General features: G+C 41.7%; 1 protein-coding gene across 1 annotated transcript in view; it reads right to left on the bottom strand.

Moving 5' to 3' along the window:
- The window catches only part of notch2 (notch receptor 2), a 64,452-nt gene extending 51,940 nt beyond the window's left edge, over window positions 1-12,512 (bottom strand). The window contains 1 exon segment of the mRNA XM_024421488.2: window positions 12,171-12,512. Coding sequence (XP_024277256.2) covers window positions 12,171-12,243 — 73 coding nt within the window. The 5' untranslated portion in view covers window positions 12,244-12,512.
- Window positions 12,513-25,415: the final 12,903 nt, after the last annotated feature.

The raw sequence follows: 25,415 nt of genomic DNA, 5'->3' as shown, positions 1-25,415 counted from the left end.
GTCAAAAGAACAGATGACTTCCGGCAGACCAATACTTATTTCATTATTTTGTCAGGGACAGCCCTTGAAGCAGGCCACCGGCCCGGGCCTTGTCTCTGGGAGAGGAAGGAAAGGAGGGAGGACTATGGGAGAGAGAGGAGAGGGAGGTGAGGGTCCTCCCCACTGCAGCTTGGCCCCACTCCTCTCACAGACACAACAAACAGTACCACCACACGACCACACACCCCGCTGATAAATAACTTTTACCAGCCTATTGTAACTACAAACTGACATTCTTTCTTTCCCCTAATGGAGGCTCTCCTATTCAGTGAAATGTGCTTTAGGGGAATTCCCTGACATTGTAGACATGATAAGAACCAGGCAGCTAAGGAAAACTGGGGTCAGTTGGACAGGAGAGGGAGGGTATTAGATGACTAAAACATACCCTTCCTCCTTCCCTCACATACTACTAGAGCTATATTTGTATTACTTTTCCTCACCTCCTCCATCTAGTTTCCTCAACATTGCAACTGAATGAGGGATGGCTAAAGTGAGCGCAGGAACAGAGATGAAGAAGAAAAAAAGAGATGGCATGACGGGAAAGGAGAAGAAAGGAAAAACAGATGAGATTTACAGTGTCTGGGTGGGAGCAGCCTGTGATCCCCGCTGATGTGAGTGTGAAGCTGTGAGGAGCTAATGTGAAGCAGAGGCTGAACGGAGGGGCGACTGGGGCAGGCGTCTATACAGCCCAGTCCCGACTGCCTCTCTCTCCAGGAGCTGATTGCCACCAAAAACATTATTAATTCACTTATTCAGTCTCTCTCTCACATCTCTCCCAGAGATGATCTATTGCCTCAGCAAACTGACTGTGCTCTGACAGGCCGCCCCCCTCTTGCTTCGTGAATGATGTAATTACTTGTTAAAGATACAGCTCACATTTTACAAGAGAAACTACATCTATGCAAACGTTGTTGATCAGTAGACCCGTGAAATCAGCCAAAACCAGATCAATAACTCAATGCATGCACACACACTCCTATTGATATGCATTTTTTTAAATACAAAAATGTAACCCTTATTTAACTAGGCAAGTCAGTTAAGAACAAATTCTTATTCACAATGACGGCCTACCGGGGAACAATGGGTTAACTGCCTTGTTCAGGGGCAGAACGACAGATTTTTACCTTGTCAGCTCGGGGATTCGATCCAGCAACCTTTCAGTTACTGGCCCAACACTAACCACTAGGCTACCTGTACTGTGAATAGGTCTAGGCTACATGTTGATTTAACATTCAAATACAAGTTATATTGGTAAAAACAAAGTCAAATTGATTGTATTATTGTATAATTGATTCATAAACGCATACATGGCAGTCTCTGAAAAAAGTTGACATATACTTAAAAAAAAAAAATGCAATTCAAAAGATGCCCAATGATTGAACAAAGCAATAGCTGAGTTTATCTGTCTGTATCAAGTCCCAATCTATGACTTTGGCTAATATGCCTTCTTTTTCTGCTGTGGTATAGTGTTTTGGTATCGTTTCAGTATCGTGATGGTATAGAGTATTGTGATACTAAACCTTGTATTAGTATCAAAGTCAAACTTCTGGTATTGTGACAACACACACACAGAGAGCCAGTAATGACTCCTCCACCACACGTGTAGTGATGCGAGCAGGTGCATGTGTGACTGCGGTCAGAGACTGTGTGGGCTGGACAATGAAATGACCACATGAGTAGAAATGGAAGTGAATATCTATCGCTCCCTCTTCCTCACGCTCCCTCTTCCTTTCTCTCTGTGTGTGTGTGCATGCGCCTGCATTGGTCTGTGCACTGTAAGACATTTGACAACCAGAGATCTCTGTCCATTTCAGAAGTTCAATATTAACCAGTTCCATGTCTATTTCAGAAGCTCCAATGAGGATATATCACAAGACAGTCATTAATCAAAATATTTTGGAACAAATGGGAATTGAAAAAAGGGCACAGATCAAAGACAAACAAACAGTGTCTCTAGTCAGGGCCAGGGGCCTTGGCATGTTGCTGTGCAGTTGGCTGGCACACGTTGATTCCCCCCTCAATGCTCACCACTGCTTTGTTACTGAAACCACTACAAACCCTGGGGAGGGGAGGCTCTGTTAGTTGGGTCCCATTGCGGAGAGGGAATGAGTGACGAAGGGGATTTGAACTAATGGCTGAGGAGTGAGATGGGGAAGTAATTATGAAACACTGACAAAGGGTGCACACACATGGGCGTCCCCGAGCACTGGCTCCAGTCCAATATTGGAGAGGACAGGAAGTTGTTCGCACCGACTGAGGAAGTAACCCAGTTTCCTGGAATTGCTTTAACCCAGTGTTTCCTAACTCCAGTCCTCGAGTACCCCCAACCGTAGACATTTTTGTTGTAGCCCTGGATAAGCACCCCTGATTCAACTTGTCAACTAATCATCAAGCCCTCAATGAGTTGAATCAGATGAGTTTGTCAGGGACTACAACAAAAATGTGTGCTATTAGGGGTACTCAAGGACTGGAGTTAGGAAACACTGCTATAGCCCATATCCAGGGGCCAAACAGTTGCCATGGGAGCCTGCAATAAAATACCCTGGCTCAGCATGCAGAGAAACTAAGCTCAACAACTTTGTCAGAGGGTTACTTACATCTGGGGCCCGCACAAACAGCAGCATCAACATCAAGCTAGGTTTGTACTAGGACTAGGTCACATACAGCGAGGGAGGCGACTTTTTAAAAATGCAGAGTGCCAAGAGCAACAATTAAGTCCCAATGATAATCTTGCTGTTTCAAGTAGTTAGCACCCCTGATCTAAAGCTGTGTACACAGAGGAGGGCTATGCTCTGCTGGTGGAGTGGCCTTCACACTGCGGGCAGGGGTGTAGTGTATAGTCTGTAGAGCCCTGGACATGGGCACTAGCTCTCTGCCCTGGTGGCTCCAGGATTACTGGGTTGTGCTAGGGCAGGAATGCAGGACATCTTAATTCCCTGTTAATTTGCTAACCTGCTCAACAATGCAGACAACACTCTGTAATCCCCCCCACCTTTCACAGCAACACCCCCTTCTCCTACTCCATTCTGCTCTCTCACCTCCTCTGCTATTTCACTCATCCAACACTGATACCACTTCAGACTCAGTTTGGCAGCCTGTGCTTTTGATGTATGCATTAACCAGACCAAGACCCCCATCAGATCGCACCCCCTCTACTTGACTAAAAACACATCTGGAGCACCATAGCTTCTTGCCTATTGACCTCGTCACACAGCTCTGTTCTTTTCTGCTGTAACGCCACTTGATTATTTTTTACTACTACCCCAACCAAAAGAACAGGGCAAAAACACATGTGGTGTTTTATTCTAATATGAGCATTATAGCTTAGGAAGGAGAAAGGGTTGAGAGGAAGGAGCAACAAACAGAACAATATCAAAAATTGTCTGTAGAGGCAGACTCAGAGCTGGGACGGATTGATGCGCCGACCACGGTGCCCACCACTGGCAGTGGAAAGAGCAGGCGCTCAGCCACCAGCTGCTCAGTAATGCAGAACTGTGGGCAGGTCAATAAACAGATGCTTGTGTTCCATGCGGAGGGTGCAGCATGTCACAGATAAATTACATTTCACACCACGCTCCAGCATGGGTCGGACTGCAGAACAAGCAATGCAGTTACAGGCACAATCACTGGGCTTTTTCAGTGCACACACATGCCTTCTGGACTGAGTAAATACATGCAGCCATCACTAAGAGCAAGTACTAGGTCGTGTGCCACAAAAATAGGCAGAGGCTTCCTCCTCAAGGGATGACACTTAATACAGGACAACAGAAGACAGCATCATCTGCTTGACACAATAGGGAGGTTACACTGTGCTGCACTGTGAGAGTGAGTGAAGAGAGAAAGCATGAGGATATAGAGAAAGAAAGGGGGAGGAATGTGAAACACCAACAGCAACATTCCACCCGCTTCTTCTCCTACATGCAGCAGTTTTGCATTGTCTTGTGTTCTTTTGTGTGACTCCTCTGTTGTAAACTGTGAGAGTCCATGTAAAATTGATAAATTACAGTCACATGTAATCACTTTTATGTTAGTGTCCTTTACCTGGCTGGAATTCATGTGTTTTTCTATTGACCACCATTTCTGTGCTATGCCTGTGTCTGCACCAGGACTGTTGAATCTGGTTAATATCACAAAGGAGTAATAGTACAGTGCAGATAAGAGGTCAGCCGATTATGATTTTTCAACGCTGATAAGGATTATTGGAGGACCAAAAAAGCCGATACCGATTATTTATTTATTTGTAATAATGACAATTACAACAATACTAAATGAACACTTATTTTAACTTAATATAATACATTGATAAAATCAATTTAGCCTCAAGTAAATAATGAAACATGTTCAATTTGGTTTAAATAATGCAAAAACAAAGTGTTGGAGAAGAAAGTAAAAGTGCAATATGTGCTATGTAAGAAAGCTAACGTTTCAGTTCCTTGCTCAGAACATGAGAACATATGAAAGTTGGTGGTTCCTTTTAACATGAGTCTTCAATATTCCCAGGTAAGAAGTTTTAGGTTCTAGTTATTATAGGAATTATAGAACTATTGCCCTCTATACCATTTGTATTTCATTAACCTTTGACTATTGGATGTTCTTATAGGCACTTTAGTATTGCCAGTGTAACAGTATAGCTTCCGTCCCTCTCCTCGCTCCTCCCTGGGCTCGAACCAGCAACACAACGACAACAGCCACCATCGAAGCAGCGTTACCCATGCAGGGCAAGGGGAACAACTACTAGAAGGCTCAGAGCGAGTGACGTTTGAAACGCTAACTAGCTAGCCATTTCCCTTCGGTTACACCAGCCTCATCTCAGGAGTTGATAGGCTTGAAGTCATAAACAGCGCAATGCTTGACGCACAACGAAGAGCTGCTGGCAAAACGCACGAAAGTGCTGTTTGAATGAATCTTTACGCGCCTGCTTCTGCCTACCACCGCTCAGTCAGATACTTAGATACTTGTATGCTCAGTCAGATTATATGCAATGCAGGACATGCTAGATAATATCTAGTAATATTATCAACCATGTGTAGTTAACTAGTGATTATGATTGATTGTTTTTTATAAGATAAGTTTAATGCTAGCTAGCAACTTACCTTGGCTTCTTACTGCATTCGCGTAACAGGCAGTCTCCTTGTGGAGTGCAACGAGAGAGAGGCAGGCCGTCATTGAAAATAAGAATGTGTTCTTAACTGACTTGCCTAGTTAAATAAAGCTATAAAAAATAATAATTAAAAAACAATTGGCGCCCAAAAATACCGATTTTCGATTGTTATGAAAACTTGAAATCAGCCCTAATTAATAGGCCATTCCAATTAATAGGTCGACCTCTAGTGCAGATAGTAATAGTAAGGGGCATATAGAAATGTACTGGTGGGGGGCTGGTCCAACTCAAGGTGTCAAAAAAATGCGCCCCCCTTCCCAACAATACAAATATTTTCACATGACCCTCCCCTTGTACTGTAAAATAAACAGAACACCCTCCCCCCTCATGGTTTGCATTATCAACACCACAATAAATATACTTTGTAAATCTTCACAAAAAGAAAATACATCCCTCCCTACCTTGTAGGCTTACCCAGTAATGAAGGCTTGACTTGACAATCAAATCAAATCAAATTTATTTATATAGCCCTTCGTACATCAGCTGATATCTCAAAGTGCTGTACAGAAACCCAGCCTAAAACCCCAAACAGCAAGCAATGCAGGTGTAGAAGCACGGTGGCTAGGAAAAACTCCCTAGAAAGGCCAAAACCTAGGAAGAAACCTAGAGAGGAACCAGGCTATGTGGGGTGGCCAGTCCTCAATCTCTGAAAGTCATTCAACTTTTTGGTGTTTTGTAACAGACGTCTCTTTTCATTCATCAATTGGCTGCTGCATGGTTTGGATTGATTGATTGATTTTATTTGTGAGTAAAGAAAATACATATATATATATACAGTGCCTTGCGAAAGTATTCGGCCCCCTTGAACTTTGCGACCTTTTGCCACATTTCAGGCTTCAAACATAAAGATATAAAACTGTATTTTTTTGTGAAGAATCAACAACAAGTGGGACACAATCATGAAGTGGAACGACATTTATTGGATATTTCAAACTTTTTAACAAATCAAAAGCTGAAAAATTGGGCGTGCAAAATTATTCAGCCCCTTTAAGTTAATACTTTGTAGCGCCACCTTTTGCTGCGATTACAGCTGTTAGTCGCTTGGGGTATGTCTCTATCGGTTTTGCACATCGAGAGACTGACATTTTTTCCCATTCCTCCTTGCAAAACAGCTCGAGCTCAGTGAGGTTGGATGGAGAGCATTTGTGTACAGCAGTTTTCAGTTCTTTCCACAGATTCTCGATTGGATTCAGGTCTGGACTTTGACTTGGCCATTCTAACACCTGGATATGTTTATTTTTGAACCATTCCATTGTAGATTTTGCTTTATGTTTTGTCTTGTTGGAAGACAAATCTCCATCCCAGTCTCAGGTCTTTTGCAGACTCCATCAGGTTTTCTTCCAGAATGGTCCTGTATTTGGCTCCATCCATCTTCCCATCAATTTTAACCATCTTCCCTGTCCCTGCTGAAGAAAAGCAGGCCCAAACCATGATGCTGCCACCACCATGTTTGACAGTGGGGATGGGGTGTTCAGGGTGATGAGCTGTGTTGCTTTTACGCCAAACATAACGTTTTGCATTGTTGCCAAAAAGTTCAATTTTGGTTTCATCTGACCAGAGCACCTTCTTCAACATGTTTGGTGTGTCTCCCAGGTGGCTTGTGGCAAACTTTAAACGACACTTTTTATGGATATCTTTAAGAAATGGCTTTCTTCTTGCCACTCTTCCATAAAGGCCAGATTTGTGCAATATACGACTGATTGTTGTCCTATGGACAGAGTCCCCCACCTCAGCTGTAGATCTCTGCAGTTCATCCAGGGTGATCATGGGCCTCTTGGCTGCATCTCTGATCAGTCTTCTCCTTGTATGAGCTGAAAGTTTAGAGGGACGGCCAGGTCTTGGTAGATTTGCAGTGGTCTGATACTCCTTCCATTTCAATATTATCGCTTGCACAGTGCTCCTTGGGATGTTTAAAGCTTGGGAAATCTTTTTGTATCCAAATCCGGCTTTAAACTTCTTCACAACAGTATCTCGGACCTGCCTGGTGTGTTCCCTGTTCTTCATGATGCTCTCTGCGCTTTTAATGGACCTCTGAGACTATCACAGTGCAGGTGCATTTATACGGAGACTTGATTACACACAGGTGGATTGTATTTATCATCATTAGTCATTTAGGTCAACATTGGATTATTCAGAGATCCTCACTGAACTTCTGGAGAGAGTTTGCTGCACTGAAAGTAAAGGGGCTGAATAATTTTGCACACCCAATTTTTCAGTTTTTGATTTGTTAAAAAAGTTTGAAATATCCAATAAATGTCGTTCCACTTCATGATTGTGTCCCACTTGTTGTTGATTCTTCACAAAAAAAATTCAGTTTTATATCTTTATGTTTAAAGCCTGAAATGTGGCAAAAGGTCGCAAAGTTCAAGGGGGCCGAATTATTTCGCAAGGCACTGTATATACACACAAAGATGTTTTATAAAGTGATCAGGATTGCACAATAAAGTCAGGGACTTATTTCCATTGTGGTCCCTATTTTTTTACATGAAAACAATTACATTTACAGACACATTACATAGATACAGACACATTCATTACATAGATACAGACACATTACATAGATACAGACACGAAAAAATGCCACCTCTCCAGATGAGTACGAGGGGGGAGTTTGAGTACAATTCTTACAAGCTTGTTTGGCTGGTAGCTTATTCTTTAGATGTTTGGGGCTGGACTTGCTCACTTGCAAGAGTCTTTAGAGTGTCTATAGCTAGGTTCCATCCAAATGGTGACAGATTTTCATTTGACTATTCAAAAATCGTCACAAAAACAATACCATTTCAGAGTTACTTTTAGGAACATTTTGCGTCAGACAACATGACAGGGAAGATTTTAAATGACCAGACATCCATATGCATTCAGATCTGACCTGGGGCAGACAGCTCCATCAATAAACGAGGGATGTTGGCAATATGAGCCACATTTATGTGTTCTTAAAAACAGCTATAACAAATGACAAAAACACAATTCCTTGTGTTTTCGATGTGTAGCTTATGCAAAACTTTATAGCCTATATGTGTTTTGTTTTTTAGACTAATTTCCTAAAAGAATAATAGCCCAACACACAGTTCAGCTGTCAGAGATTTAAGGACTAAATGTATCAGGGCATTGTATGCATAGGCCTATAGGCTTAGGTGTCCACTGTATGAGACATACAGTACCAGTAAAAGGTTTGGACACACCTACTCATTCAAGGGTTTTTCTTATTTTTTACTATTTTCTACATTGTAGAATAATAGTGAAGACATCACAACTATGAAATAACACATATGGAATCATGTAGTAACCCAAAAAGTATTAAAGAAATCAAAATATATTATTTATTTCTTCAAAGTAGCCAACCTTTGCCTCTTGGCATTCTCTCAACCAGCTTCATGCGGTAGTCAACTGGAATAAATTTCAATTAACAAGTGTGTATTGTTAAAAGTTAATTTGTGGAATTTATTACCTTCTTAATGCGTTTGAGCAGGCCTTCATGGTCGAATTGCTGCAAGAAACCACTACCAAAGGTCACCAATAATAATAAGAGACTTGCTTGGGCCAAGAAACACGAGCAATGGACATTAGACAGGTGGGACTATCATTTGTTTTTCAACAGGACAATGATGCAACACACCTCCAGGCTGTGTAAGGGCCATTTGACAAGGAAGGCAAGTGATGGAGTGCTGCATCAGATGACCTGGCCTCCACAATCACCCGACCTCAATCCAATTGAGGTGGTTTGGTATGAGTTGGACCGCAGAGTGAAGGAAAAGCAGCCAACAAGTGCTCAGCATATGTGGGAACATACGGCTGGTTGAGGGAATACCAAGAGTGTGCAAAGCTATCATCAAGGCAAAGTGTGGGTACTTTGATAAATCTAAAATGTAAAATCTATTTTGACTTGTTTTACATGTTTTTGGTTACTACATGATAGCATATGCGGGAACTCCTTCATTCCAGGTGACTATCTCATGAAGCTGGTTGAGAGAATGCCAAGAGTGTGCAAAGCTATCATCAAGGCAAAGGGTGGCTGCTTTGAAGAATCTCAAAAATAAAACATATTTTGATTTGTTTAACACTTTTTTGGTTACTACATGATTCCATATGTGTTATTTTATATTTTTGATGTCTTCACTATTATTCTACAATGTACAAAATAGTAAAAAAGAAAGAAAAACACTGAAATTAGTAGGTGTGTCCAAACCTTTTGACTAGTATTGTATATACAGTTGAAGTCAGAAGTTTACATACACTTAGGTTGGAGTCATTAAAACTTGTTTTTCAACCACTCCACACATTTATTGTTAAACAAACTATAGTTTTGGCAAGTCGGTTAGGACATCTACTTTGTGCATGACACAACAAATTTTCCCAAAAATTGTTTACAGACAGATTATTTCACTTATAATTCACTGTATCACAATTCCAGTGGGTCAGAAGCTTACATACACCAAGTTTACTGTGCCTTTAAACAGCTTGGAAAATTCCAGAAAATTATGTCATGGTTTTAGAAGCTTCTGATAGGCTAATTGACATCATTTGAGTCAATTGGAGATGTACCTGTGGATGTATTTCAAGGCCTACCTTCAAACTCAGTGCCTCTTTGCTTGACATCATGGAAAAATCAAAAGAAATCAGCCAAGACATCATACAAAAATTGTAGACCTCCACAAGTCTGGTTCATCCTTGGGAGCAATTTCCAAACGACCTGAAGGTACCATGTTCATCTGTACAAACAATAGTACGCAAGTATAAACAACATGGGACCACGCAGCCGTCATACCGCTCAGGAAGGAGACGCATTCTGTCTCCTAGAGATGAACGTACTTTGGTGCGAAAAGTGCAAATCAATCCCAGAACAACAGCAAAGGACCTTGTGAAGATGCTGGAGGAAACATGTACAAAAGTATTTATATCCACAGTAAAACGTGTCCTATATCGACATAACCTGAAATGCCACTCGGCAAGGAAGCCACTGCTCCAAAACCTCTATAAAAAAGCCAGACTACGGTTTGCAACTGCACATGGGGACTAAGATCATCGTACTTTTGGAGAAATGTCCTCTGACCTGATGAAACAAAAATTGAACTGTTTGGCCATAATGACCATCGTTGTGTTTGGAGGAAAAAGGGGGAGGCTTGCAAGCCGAAGAACACAATCCCAACCATGAAGCACGGGGGTGGCAGCATCATGTTGTGGGGGTGCTTTGCTGCAGAAGGGACTGGTGCACTTCACAAAATAGATGGCATCATGAGGCAGGACATTTTGGTAATATATTAAAGCAGCATCTCAAGACATGGAAGTTAAAGCTTGGTCGCAAATGGGTCTTCCAAATGGACAACGACACCAAGCATACTTCCAAAGTTGTGGAAAAATGGCTTAAGGACAACAAAGTCAAGGTATTGGAGTGGCCATCACAAAGCCCTGACCTCAATCCTATAGAAAATTTGTGGGCAGAACTGAGAAAGCATGTGCGAGCAATGAGGCCTAGAAACCTCACTCAGTTACAACAGCTCCTCAGGACAAATGGGCCAAAATTCACCCAATTTATTGTGGGAAGCTTGTGGAAGGCGACCCAAAATATTTGACCCAAGTTCAACAATTTAAAGGCAATGCTACCAAATACTAATTGAGTGAATGTAAAATTCTGACCCACTGGGAATGTGATGAAAGAAATCAAAGCTGAAATAAATCTTTCTCTCTACTATTATTCTGACATTTCACATTCTTAAAATAAATTGGTGATCCTAACTGACCTAAGACAGGGAGTTTCTACTAAGATTAAATGTCAGGAATTGTGAAAAACTGAGTTTAAATGTATTTGGCTAAGGTGTATGTAAACTCCCGACTTCAACTGTACAAAGGAAGAGAAGCATAGGCCTAACCCCAGAGAGATAGTAATAGCAACACAATACCAAACATTCACAAATGTTTCTCAACTTTATTAGGGTAATATCAAAAATAACTCAAGCCATTGTTTATAGGGAAAATACAAGCAGAAGAGCAAATGTAAACCAACGGGGAAAAAAGCACTACCCTCCCCAAAGCTAAAAAAAAGTTTGACAACTCTCGCTATTTTGGACCACCCCCCCTGTATATTTCGATCTGTCCCTTACAATAACACTTTCTGTATGTATATCATTGGTATTAGCCTAATAATTCATGGTGTGATGATTTGAATGAGTGTATTAACATTAGTACTGTTATCACGATGATTGTTGTGATTGTCGTCAATATGTGACAATATGCGTGTTGTCAGAAAACAATATTGTTTGAGCCAATCAGCAATAAGCATTAAACACATACTGCCAAAACCAAAAAATACAAAAAATACCATATGGACATCTCAAATCTACACTCCATCAAACTCAATTAAATGACAAAGAAGAGATATATTCGTACATTTTAATTCCGACTTTCACAGCTAACACAACACAACCATTTTGAATTCCTTTCACTTGTAGCCCTAGCTATAATGGACGAGCGCAATGGTTAGCTAACATCTGGGCAGCGGTGCGAGCTCTAGAGAATAAAGTCAATATAGCTCAATTTCGGCATCTAAATATAATTTATAATTAAACACCATCTATCAATCTTACGTGATATTGTGTGTACTATATCACATATTTAAAATAGAAATAGGCCTATGCAATGTACCCTGAACAATAAACTGCTAAAGAAAACAGTAGCTGTCCTTACACTTTTTCCCATTCTTCACCTTTTCTCGAGCTGCTAAGGCCATGTAACCACTACAACGTTCTTTCTGGCTATTTACTAAACTGACATATAGAAGCAAGTGACACAGTTTAAAAGTATCGAAATGTGTTACTTTGTATCAAACGTAGCCCAATCACCTTGCGAATCAATAAGTCAAAATCACATCTGCGTTGTTATGCAGACATGTGTGCAGAGATGCTAAGAAACTAGCGAGAGAATACGATTTAGGTCCAAAAAAAAGGTATTACAAAAAAACATCGCAGTATCTTACCCAAAGAAAGCCGAATGCAGCTGACGACGAAGACTAATACTTTGTCCGAAGCAAAACCGGGTAATTGGCCCATGATTTCTGTAAAATCCACATAGAGTCGCCAGCGCGAGGCTGAGCTCCGTCTCTGGTTAGGTGAAATGAACTCCAAGTCTGTCGCCAAGAACAATACTGTTACTGAGTAAAAATAATAAAACACCCGTTCCCCTTATTTCTTCCGCGTCTGTTCTAACTTGAAAATATTCGTTTTTGTTTATATTTTCCTATAAAAGACAACGTCACCCTGGTCAAAGTTTCTTCACTACTATCCCCTCACCCCGTCACTACTGAAGTCACTCAAAGGAAAATATATTCCTCCGCAGAAGTTACAGAGGAGGATCTATCTGAGGAGTTGGCCTATCTGTTTGAGTGTCGTCACATTTTAATATACACTTGACACTCACCCAACCAACATTGCATTACAATTGGATTACTGAGATATTTGAGTGGTTTTAGTTGTAGAACTGTTTTAAAAACCCACCTTTCGAATTGAACTTGTATTTTTTTTCTGTCGCCGCGGCGGAGGAATTTTCACTCCTTTTCAACTTCTCAAAGCTTCGTACGATTCTAAACGAACCCGTTGATTTATTTATTTGTATTTTTCTCCGAATAGACGTTGACGATTTTCCGTTCTGCCTTTTAACTTCCACTTACACATTGTGCAACTATAGGTTGCCCTCATCGGCAGGTTTACTGGTACTTGTGAAAGAATATTCCCTTCAATATGTATACCATAGTATTTACTGTCAATGTTGTTTTGATGAACAAAATTACTTTAAATAGATTAGTAAAAAAGCAATGTAAATAAAAATGAGTCACAGAGCAATCTGGTAGTCTACAGTAAAATAGTGGGTGATATGCCATACATTAGAGTTATTGTAGGTCTTGACATAGTTCAATATTAGAAACAGGTTAGTGATCTTATCAAAATCATATTTCCATCATGCAGTTTGAGCAAAAGAGCATCATTTTATTGGTATCATTCAACCTCCAATATAACAACAAACTGAATTATCTATCACTGTATCCAGAGATAATTACAAAAATTATTGCAGGTTGAAGTGGTCATATCATTCTGATCCAGGTGTAAATAACAGACTCATGACCTAAACAAAGAGCTCATCACAGTGATGTGTTTGTCTTCACACTCTGTTAGAGAAACATTGCAGGACCCCTGCTGTTGGGACTTCCCGCTGTACCTATTCACTGCTCATGAAAGAGCTGGGTCCAGGGGGAGCAAATTGATCTCCTCGGGGATTCCACCTAACTCTATTGTAGTGGTAATCAATGTCAAGACAAGCCTTATGGCAGCAGGGTTAATGCAATGTAAAGCAACAACAACAAAAAAGACATTTGCTCACTTTCTATTCCTTTACAGAGCCACCACTTTCTCTTTCTCTCAGTTCTCCCATCTGCCTTCAATAAACATGTTGTATTCTCTTTTAACAGACAGGACACAAATTCACTGCTGTAGAAACATTTCATGCAACAAATATCAAAATAGTTTTATGATACATCATGAGTTGGATCGTAAAAAGGCACTTTATCCCAAGACCATAAGTTACTTGAAAATGAGACATACAATACCAGTAAAAAAATATATATATATATTTTACATTTGAGATTCTTCAAAGTAGCCGCCCTTTGCCTTGATGACAGCTTTGCACACTCTTGGCATTCTCTCAACCAGCTTCACCTGGTTGCTGTTCATCCTTCACTTGATGCATTGGTGTCTGACTAGAATATGTTCATTAATGACTGTTTTTTTTAAACAACTCAAATATGTTTAATAACCATGGACATACACCTGGAAACTACCCCAGTCATTTCAGAGTCGTTGATTGAACAGTGCAGTGTCACAAATTATGTATTTGAGTCTGTAGTACCCATTTAATGATTTGGGAGGCATAACAAGGATACAAACTAAGATAAATTGATCTGTTCAATTGAGGAAGATGTAGACCAACATATATTGAATTGTTCTGTATAGTTCTGTGTGTGTATAGTTCTGGAGATTCAATGTGTGTGTTTGTCAATATTGGAGTAGTGTGGTTCACACCACTGTAGGGATTACCAGGAAGACTCTAGCTGCCAGGCAAAAGATTTATAGTGGTGGACATTGGTGTCAGGGGGCAGATAAAGGGCTGAAGAGTGATTGCCCGTGGATTGGTACCTTCCCACCCCGATTTCATAGCCGTGGGAAACCAAATCACTGGTTGTCATTCTAGAAAGAAGTAACCTTCTGTAGGGGCATAGTTGGCAAGTGAGAGGAATATATAGTTATACCAGAGGAGGCTGGTGGGAGGCTGGAATGGAATAAATGGAACGGTATTAAACATATGGAAACCACGTTTGACTCCGTTCCATGAACTCCATTCTGGCCATTACAATGAGCCCATCCTCTTATAGCTCCTACCACAAGCCTCCTCTGAGGTAGACATATAGACAATGATGGTTGGTGGAGTTGTTTACATGTAATTCACGACACTCATCTATGAAACATGGCCACTAGTAGGCTCCTGGACTAATCCACAGAAAATATCTGAACACAGACCAAAAGATTGAAATAATTATACAGTTGGTGATAGTTTTTTATTAATTTATTTTATTAATTTAACTAGGCAAGTCAGTTAAGTTAAGAACTAATTCTTATTTACAATGACGGCCTACCCCGGCCAAACCCTAACCCGGACGATGCTGGGGCAATTGTGCGCCGCCCTATGGGACTCCCAATCACGGCCAGTTTTGATACACAGTCTGGAATCGAACCAGGGTCTGTAGTGACACCTCTATCATTGAGATGCAGTGCCTTATAACCCCCCCCAGCATTGGAGGCAACTGTTTTCATGTTGTACCGTTAACATATCTTTAGTGTTTCTAGTCTATGCTAGAGATGAAGTGATACAGTAGCAGAAATGCACTTCCAAAATAAGAAGCGCATTGCATTAATCATGTTGGTGTGACTTGAGGTTACATGAGCCAATGTTAATGTCAGGAAATAGAGAAGACCCAGATCATTAAACATGTTCATAATTCAACTACAGTACATGATTGACTTGACTGAAACCCATATCAAATGTTATTTACACATTGTGGTATTCCTTTACCTTGCTGACTTTTGACATTGACTGACAATACACGTTGGATAATAAAGTTGGATAAATACTGTTGAATTCTGGTCTTGTCAAGTCACAAGTTCAGACCTTAGATAACAACTAACCACTGATTCCCTCAACTATTAGTTATGACTAGACTATAGATAAGTGACTAGGCCTAGGTCTCCACAATGTCTCCACACACTGACTGAGATATGCAGTGTGACCTACAAAACCCAATCAAGTTCTACAGCAGCACACAATATCATTTTGCACTTGATGTTCATACATGCCAATATGCTTAAGGCTACTTCACAACAACATCACAACAAGTTGGTGAGAAACGCGTGAGGCGCTTACTTGTGCTTGTGTTGTCATTGGCGCGCTTATGGCCGTAACCAGGCCTACATATGAAGACACCGAAGTCCGGACCTCACCTCGGTAATTTTTTCTCATTCGAAAAAATAAATACAATAAAAATATATATTGAAAATAAATTACCGGTCAACATTGTTCCCAGTTGATCAAAGCTCAGAACTCTTATATTATTGATCTGACTTAGCGCTTGCATCTGTGCTAACGAATGGAATCATTAACAGTGGTTAGTTCGTTATGTTCACCTGCGTCCCCCGGATTTGCCTCCTGGATGTGCCTTTTTACCAAAACGTTAACCACTTTCTAAAACGGCTATCTTCGCCTTCTTGCGGACGTAAAACGAACTACCCCAACGCGCAGTCTGCGCAATGGGCAACAGTCTAGAGACGCTGCTGACGGTTTTGGCGAGATGCCGGGCAAAAAGCTATTTTAAACTTGTCCCGCGACTCCTGCGGTGTCTATGGACATCCCACAAACAAACAAAAACCGACTCTCAGAGAATGAGTGCACAACTAGTAAACAAATAGTCGCTTACAGATATGTCCGATATATTTCCCCCCATTTTTTATATTACAATTATATAGCTAATAGTCTATGTGTATTTTATAGATTTACTGAGGTGAATTAACCTACAGCAGTTAAGGTGATAATGGATAGGGTTTTCCAAATAGCATTTTAAAGTTTTTTAATTTAATATAAATGCAATAAATGAGCTTCAACTTTCAAAACATTTCAACTTTCAAACCCCCCTCCCCTCTTTCCAGACCTCACTAAAACTCAAACCCTAGTTACTGCCCTGGGTTCGCCAACGTGCCATGTCATGGTGTTCCACAGTGGTCAGGGTTGGAAGGTCATTGAGCGTGAGCCGAGGACCCAGTAACCAGGCAGGCATGAGGTAGCCTGGATGCCTTCACTGCAAAGGGGTCCTACTGAGGGGGATGTGGAGAAAGCAGAGGGTCGGCGGGGAAGCGGTTTGAAGGTGTGAGGTTATTTGGGTAGCCGGGAGGGGGACGTATATCCTGAAAGGTGACCTGGGCGCTGTCAAGGCCAGGTGGGCTGGAATGTGCTGTTGCGTGTGGGATCCTTCCCTGAGTGGCCATGCTGTCACCCGGCCTACACTATTCTGGGCTATTTATACTGCACTGTGGGAAAAGGATGGCCCCAGCAGTGGGAGCTGGGTTCTGCAGGGTTTATTTCCCTGTCATATTTATGACCTGGAGACTCAAAGACATGATACATAGAACCAGCTCCTAGCTGGGTCAAGGTCTGTTTGTGGTATGGTAGAGTTGGAGCTGATATGACTGGAGCAGATTAGTTAGAGGAATATGGGGAGCCCTGAGGTTCTCAGGTCAGTACCAGGACCTCTGTAATACACGATAACAAATGCATGTGTATGTTTGTCATTTGACTTGGTATATGGGCTGGAGTTGGAGTTCATGGTGCCAGCTCTCTCCCCTCTGGAGTCATATCCTGTTGGTACACTAAGGTCAAACTAATCTGCCATAGTCCATGGCCTTTTAACCACACTGACACACAGACTAGAGAGAGAGAGAGAGAGAGAGAGAGAGAGAGAGAGAGAGAGAGAGAGAGAGAGAGAGAGAGAGAGAGAGAGAGAGAGAGAGAGAGAGAGAGAGAGAGAGAGAGAGAGAGAGAGAGAGAGAGAGAGAGAGAGAGAGAGAGAGAGAGAGAGAGAGAGAGAGAGAGAGAGAGAGAGAGAGAGAGAGAGAGAGAGAGAGAGAGAGAGAGAGAGAGAGAGAGAGAGAGAGAGAGAGAGAGAGAGAGAGAGAGAGAGAGAGAGAGAGAGAGAGAGAGAGAGAGAGAGAGAGAGAGAGAGAGAGAGAGAGAGAGAGAAAATACAAAAAGTGTTGCTGTTGTAAGTCAGATGTTCTTCTATATCAGTGATGAGTGTTTATCAGTGAGGTGCAAGTGAGATGAAAGCACTGGTGTGTGTGTTTGTTCATGTTTGTGAGTTAGTGTCTGACATACAGAAAAATTGTGTTTTTTATTTATTTATTTAACTAGGCAAGTCAGTTAAGAACAAATTCTTATTTACAATGACGACCTACCCCGGACCACGCTGGGCCAATTGTGCTCCGCCCTATGGGACTTCCAATCACAGCCGGATGTGATACAGCCTGGATTCAAACTAGGGACTGTAGTGACGCCTCTTGCACTGAGATGCAGTGCCTTAGACTGTTGCGCCACTAAGGGGGTCCCGAGTGTAAAGTGAGTGAGACTGGCGTTTCTCCAGGCGGAGGTTAATTGTATCATCACCAGCTGTTAGAGGAAAGGCATGACTGGTATTCACACCTCACAGTTTTCTCTCAGACCAGAGGCCAGGGATCCAGATAGGACACTATTAATAAACCCAGATGGTGCATCTCAACACCATAACCATGGGCCTCCACAGGTGAAATCTGACTGTTGTAAATGGTCTATATCTTTGTGTACCCCGTATAATGTCCGACCTATTGAGTTATACATTTTCGTACATTTTCTATTTCTGTTGGCAGACCCATGGCTTTGCCATGAATTATCACATTGTGACGTGTTTAGGGCCACACAGCAACAGACACCTTGGGCAGTGCCCGCAAGTGATCACGGTGGGAACTAATCTGTTGTAAGGCAATGGTGAGCAAGTGGATTTATTATGAAGAAAATGCTGTCTTGTTGTACACATACGCTCATGTGTTGTTATGACGGCTGTGGACGTATAGCAGGCCTGTGATCGGGTAGTAAGGTACACAGATGGGGATGGAGGAAGTAGGCCCGGAGAACAGCCCTGCTCCACGCTGCACTGTGGTCCTCTATGAGAAGAGGACAGTTCCCAGGCCCCTGTGTGTACGTTGGGGGTTGAGGGGATAATAACTCACAAGGTCCCGCTGACTTCCTCTTTCGGCCCTTGCTTTTACAACCCCATCGTCCACTACCGTGCAGCTGCTGGATGGGAGGGAGCTGAATGGGAGGGAGCGTGAGAGAAGAGGAACAGGAAGAGACAGGGAAGCATAAGGAAAGCTGGGAGAAGAGAAACACACTGGTTTAATGACACTGATTGTTATTGATATTATTCAATACTGTTATAGTAAATATGATTATGTCTAAGTTGTAGATCTACAATAGAGGGGCTTGTATTACTGTAGTAGAAACTGGTAACACTGCATGTACGTTGCACAGTCACATCCATCATTTAAAGTCATGGTACTTTACATAGGACAGTTGTGTGTGTGGGCCTTTATTCTCACATCCTGTCTAGTGAGGCTCTTGGCCTGGACTGAATGAATCCATGTTTCATAAGCTTGGAACAACAATCTGTCATTGAATTTCCCATCAAACAAGGTTTACAGGATGTGGCTTGGATGTCATCAATTAAAGGTGCTGTTGCTTTTTAAAGTAAAAAATTTACAGGAGACATGAGGGACTATGTGTATCTATTTGTGTGTTTGCGAGTCTTTTGCAGTAAACGTCTTTAATCAAGTTAGCGTGTCATGCATTGTCTATTGTATCTATGTCACTGTGGTCTAAATTTGTATGCCAAGCTCTATGCCATTAATGTGATTGTGTGTGTGTGTGTGTGCGCGTGTGTGTGTCTGCCTGTGTCTGTGTGTATATATAATCCGTTTATGGTGTGTTTAGTGCGTGTGCAGTTTTACCTGACCCCTGATCACTCTAAGTATTTTAATCCAATCAGCTTTGTTTTCACATGACTGTCACGCACCCCCTGCTGCCATGGTAACATACAGAGGAGGGTGAGAGAAAGGACAGGAGGGGGAGCAATACATCACTCTCTCAACTCCTTCGATCCTTTTATCAATTTGACATTTCAGCTTTCCCATGTGGTGAAATTCTATTCCCCATTCCCTGCTAATGCTACATAGTAGATCTGTGTCTGAGGTGAAGTATGAGAGCTTACCGAATATGGAAAGATATAACAGGGGAGACAGGGCAGTGAGAGATTTTGCAGGCCTCAAAAACATTGTGACTTGATGGTTTACAAGCAGCAAGGGGAACATGGGAGCTTTGAGATTTGCAAAGAACAGAGGGACGAGGAAGGAATTGCTGAAGTTGCGAGATGCTGATACATATTAAAAAGGACATTTGACAGGAAATTCAGAAGGGCACACGAATCATGCACGCTCTAACTACAGAGTACATGTCACAGACGGAACAGGGCTGTTGTTTGGAGTGTTGACATCCAGCTTGTGGCTTATAATATAACCACACTAGAGTTAAAGGAGAAGGTGGTTTTCTGCACTTTGTAAAATATATATACAGTGCATTCGGAAAGTATTCAGACCCCATGACATTTTCCACATTTTACTTTGTTATAGCCTTATTCTAAAACTGATGATTTATTTTTTGTTGCATCAATCTACACACAATACCCCATAGTGACAAAGCAAAAACAGGTTTTTAGAAAAGTATTCAGAGCCTTTGCTATGAGACTCGAAATTGAGCTCAGGTGCATATTGTTTCCATTGATCATCCTTGAGATGTTTACAACTTGATTGGAGTCCACCTGTGGTCAATTCCATTGTTTGGACATGATTTGGAAAGGCACACACCAGTCTATATAAGGTCCCACAGTTGACAGTGCGTGTCAGAGAAAAACCAAGCAATGAGGTCAAAGGAATTGTCAGTAGAGCTCCGAGACAGGATTGTGTTGCGGCACAGATCCGGGGAAGGGTACCAAAAAATGTCTGCGGCATTGAAGGTCCCCAAGAACACAGTGGCCTCCATCATTCTTAAATGGAAGAAGTTTGGAACCACCAAGAACCTTCCTGGAGCTGGCCGCCCGACCAAACTGAGCAATCGTGGGAAAAGGGCCTTGGTCAGGGAGGTGACCTAGAACACGACGGTCACTCTGACAGAGCTCCAGAGTTCCTCTGTGGAGATGGGAGAACCTTCCCGAAGGACAACCATCTCTGTAGCACTCCACCAATCAGGGATTTATGGTAGAGTGGCCAGACGGAAGCCACTCCTCAGTATAAGGCACATGAAAGCCCGCTTGGAGTTTGCCAAAAGGCACTTAAAGGACGCTCAGACCATGAGAACCAAGATTCTCTGGTCTGATGAAACCAAGATTGAACTCTTTGGCCTAAATGCCAAGCGTCACGTCTGCAGTAAACCTGGCATCATCCATACGATGAAGCATTGTGGTGACATCATGCTGTGGGGATGCCTTTCAGCAGTAGTGACTGGGAGACGAGTCAGGATCGAGGGAAAGATGAACAGAGCAAAGTAAAGACCGATTCTTGATGAAAACCTGCTCCAGAGTGCTCAGGACCTCAGACTGGGGTGATGGTTCACCTTCCAGCAGGACAACAGCCCTAAGCACACAGCCAAGACAACGCAGTAGTGGCTTCGAGAAAAGTCTCTGAATGTCCTTGAGTGGCCCAGCCAGAGCCCGGACAGAATTTGAGAGGATCTGCAGAGAAGAATGGGAGAAACTCCCCAAAAACAGGCTTGTAGCGTCTCGAGGCTGTAATCGCTGCCAAAGGTGCTTTAACAAAATACTGAGTAAAGGGTCTGAACACATATGTAAATGTCATATTTCTAAAAAATAATTTTTACTTTGTCATTATGGGGTATTGTGTGTAGATTGATAAGGAAAAAAAATATTGAATCCATTTTAGAATAAGGCTGTAACGTAACAAAATGTGGAATAAATAAAGGGGTCTGAATAGTTTCTTAATGCAGTTGAAGTTTGGAAGTTTGCATACACTTAGATTGGAGTCACTAAAACTCGTTTTTCAACCACTCCACAAATTTCTTGTTAATAAACTAGAGTTTTGGCAAGTCGGTTAGGACATCTACTTTGTGCATGACACAAGTCATTTTTCCAACAATTGTTTATAGACAGATTATTTCACTTATAATTCACTGTATCACAATTTCAGTGGGTCAGAAGTTGACATACACTAAGTTGACTGTGCCTTTAAACAGCTTGGAAAATTCCAGAATATTATGTCATGGCTTTAGAAGCTTCTGATAGGCTAATTTACATAATTTGAGTCAATTGGAGGTGTACCTGTGGATGTATTTCAAGGCCTACCTTCAAACTCAGTGCCTCTTTGCTTAATATCATGGGAAAATAAAAAGAAATCAGCCAAGACCTCAAAACAAATTGTAGACGTCCACAAGTCTGGTTCATCCTTGGGAGCAATTTCCAAACGCCTGAAGGACCACGTACGCAAGTATAAACACCATGGGAACCACACAGCCGTCATACCGCTCATGAAGGAGACGCGTTCTGTCTCCTAGAGATGAACGTACTATTGTGCGAAAAGTGCAAATCAATCCTAGAACAACAGCAAAGGACCTTGTGAAGATGCTGGAGGAAACAGGTACAAAAGGATCTATATCCACAGTAAAACAAGTCCTATATCGACATAACCTGAAAGGACACTCAGCAAGGAAGAAGCCACTGCTCCAAAACTGCCGTAAAAAAAAGTCAGACTACGGTTTGCAACTGCACATGGGGACAAAGATAATACTTTTTGGAGAAATGTCCTCTGGTCTGATGAAACAAATATAGAACCGTTTGGCCATAATGACCATTGTTATGTTCGGAGGAAAAGGGGGAGGCTTGCAAGCCGAAGAACATCATCCCAACCGTGAAGCACAGAGGTGGCAGCATAATGTTGTGGGGGTGCTTTGCTGCAAAAGGGACTGGTGCACTTCATAAAATTGATGGCATCATGAGGGAGGAAAATTATGTGGATATATTGAAGCAACATCTCAAGACATCAGTCAAGAGGTTAAAGCTTGGTCACAAATGGGTCTTCCAAATGACCAATGACCCCAAGCATACTTCCAAAGTTGTGGCAAAATGGCTTAAGGACAACAAAGTCAAGGTATTGGAGTGGCCATCACAAAGCCCTGACCTCAATCCTATAGAAAATTTGTAGGCAGAACTGAAAAGGCGTATGCAAGCAAGGAGGCCTACAAACCTTAAGCCAATGAGGAATGAGCCAAAATTCACCCAATTTATTGTGGGAAGCTTGTAGAAGGCTACGCAAAAAGTTTGACCCAAGTTAAACAATTAAAGGCAATGCTACCAAATACTAATTGAGTGTATGTAAACTTCTGACCCACTGGGATGTGATGAAAGAAATAAAAGCTGAAATAAATCTTTCTCTCTACTATTATTCTGACATTTCACATTCTTAAAATAAAGTGGTGATCCTAACTGACCAAAGCCGGAGAATTTTTACTACGATTAAATGTCAGGAATTGTGAAAAACTGAGTTCAAATGTATTTGGCTAAAGTATATGTAAACTTCCGACTTCAACTATATATATTTTTTTATTATTATAATTCATTGAACGTTTTAAATTATCACTGTATGTCTAATAAACCATTTTGTGTGTTGTTGTTTTAATTAAATAAACACACACATCTTTTTTTATTATTTATTTCCCTGGGCCGCCTTTTGCCATTGAAATGCTGTCTGATCATGTGGGGCGTGTTTATACAAATTGAAATATATTTATGTACTCAGCCCTGATTGGCAGATAGGATCGTCTAGACCAGGGTTGCAAACTCATTTCACGGAGGGTCTAGTGTCTGCTGGTTTTTGGTTTATCCTTTCAATAAAGACGTAGACAACCAGGTTAGGTGATTTCCTTACTAATCAGTGACCGTAATTCATCAATCAAGTACAAGGGAGGAGCGAAAACCCACAGAGACTAGGCCTTTTGTACAACGAGTTTTAACGATCTGTGTTCAGTGCGTTATGGTGATGTTGGATATGCTTTCACCTGTCCAGTGCTATCAAATCAGTACAGTTGAAGGAAATAAGACAAGGAGAGGGAGCCATATAACTTAAGATTCAACTCCATATTCAACTCTTTGTGGTTCCCCAGAGTCCTCTCAGGGACCCAGGTGTGGTTAAAACGGACCAGAGGTATACCACTGAGCCGCTGGAGAAAGAGGCTCAGAGGACTCCAATGCCTTCTCTCAACATAGCGAAAGGCTGTGCTCCAATCCTCCTCAACTACCTGGGAAGTTGAAGTCTAACTGATGAGTACGTCCCATATCTTTCACTAACTTCAAATACAATAACAGCAATCACTACACACAACCTCAACCGTACCCTTCACTCTAACCATAAGCCTAGAACAAATGGCTCATGTACTCGGTAATCACTATTAACGGAATAGACACTTGTTGTAGCTAATGGCTATCTGGTGACACGGTAACTTCATTAACACCAGTGAACACCAACTAAAATATATATATTATTTTTTTTCTCCAGCCAATGGAGAGTGATCAAGCATGGCATGAAGAATAACGTAAGGCAGGGCAGCTCTCCTCTCTCATACCTTACTGCCTCCTCTGATGACCTATACACCTTTGCAGAGGAGTCGGTGAAGCACTGTTTGCTGCCATCTCTGATTCCCCCCTCATCATGGGGGTTGGATCTGGTAGGACCATCCCATAGTGTGTTGAACCACAGCATCCCAGGTACTTCGTGTTACTCCCAGTTCTAAATGGACCCTCCCAATAGTCAGCGGACATGACATCTCAGCAGCTCATCAGACGAGTCCTGTCTGAGTTCTACTCTGCGTCCAGCTGCTCCATGAATCCTGCGTATCCACAAGGTGTTCAGGGGTGTAAATAAAGAGCAGAGAATCGAGGCTCAGCAGAAAGGATTTTCCTTTGTTTTCCAATGACCAAACTCAGGATCTTCAAGGTACATCAGATGGATTATTGATTTTTCTAATTTAGGTTGTGTTATTGATGTGGGGATGATGACAGAAATACAAGAGCGACATCTGCTATTCAACACTATACTGTTGGCTTTGGGATTAGGAGGAGTTACATTTATTTACATATTCCCTTTGTAATTTATTTCTGTTTCAACCGCTAGCTTTCCAAGAGAGGACACAAGAACTGCCAGTCAGTCCAGGACAATATTTCCTCTGCTGATGGAAATTGCCACGTTAACAATATGAGAGCTCAACTGTAACTAGATTTGTAGTTTTGTCTAGGTGTGTGTTAGGAACATGTAAATAGCAGTTGCTACGGAACAATGATAAATACATGGCTCTCATTCCTTCACTCTCTACCCCCCACCCTCTCCTGTCTTTAGCCCCTCATATTGATCCTCATGGTGCTGAGCCTTCAGTTCAAGACATTTCTTCATCCATCTTTCAGCTGGAGGAGGAGCCCAAAAAAGACTCATCATCAGGGTCTTCTCAGCCATGGCCAAAGGCCTGAGGAACCCATTCAAACACACCTCCAACAAGACAGAGTGATTTGACTAGCAAGAGAGTTATTTGACAAGAGGCATCAACTGTATGAACTCCACCCTTTCAAAGTAAATTTCATGAAATAAATGCAAATTGTTTTACAGCATTGAGCATATGGGCTGATTCCAGCGATGTAACATAGACTAGAATAACAGTGACTATAGTGATAGGCTGCGTTATCATTTTGAATTTATTAAGTGTCATCGGTATCTGATGTGTCCTTCCTGTAAAGACTGTCTCTGCTAGGTCAGTCACACACACACACTTCCCTTGAAGATGAGAGTATGGTGAGAGGTGAAAAGGTTAGCCTGTGCCCTGTGGTTAGCTTTGCATGCTACTACTGACGCTACCCTCTGCTGCTTCTCATTTCTGCTATGCCCACTTCCTGTTCAAACTATGTGAGCAGAAACAGGCTTCAGCACTTTCTAAACGTATGTAGATAATTGTTTTTTCTACCCCGGAAGCAGCAGTCTATATTCTCCTT

The sequence above is a fragment of the Oncorhynchus tshawytscha genome, linkage group LG05 (genome assembly GCF_018296145.1).
Source record: "Oncorhynchus tshawytscha isolate Ot180627B linkage group LG05, Otsh_v2.0, whole genome shotgun sequence".
NCBI classification, from domain to species: domain Eukaryota; kingdom Metazoa; phylum Chordata; class Actinopteri; order Salmoniformes; family Salmonidae; genus Oncorhynchus; species Oncorhynchus tshawytscha.
This window is presented reverse-complemented; position numbering and strand designations above follow the sequence as displayed.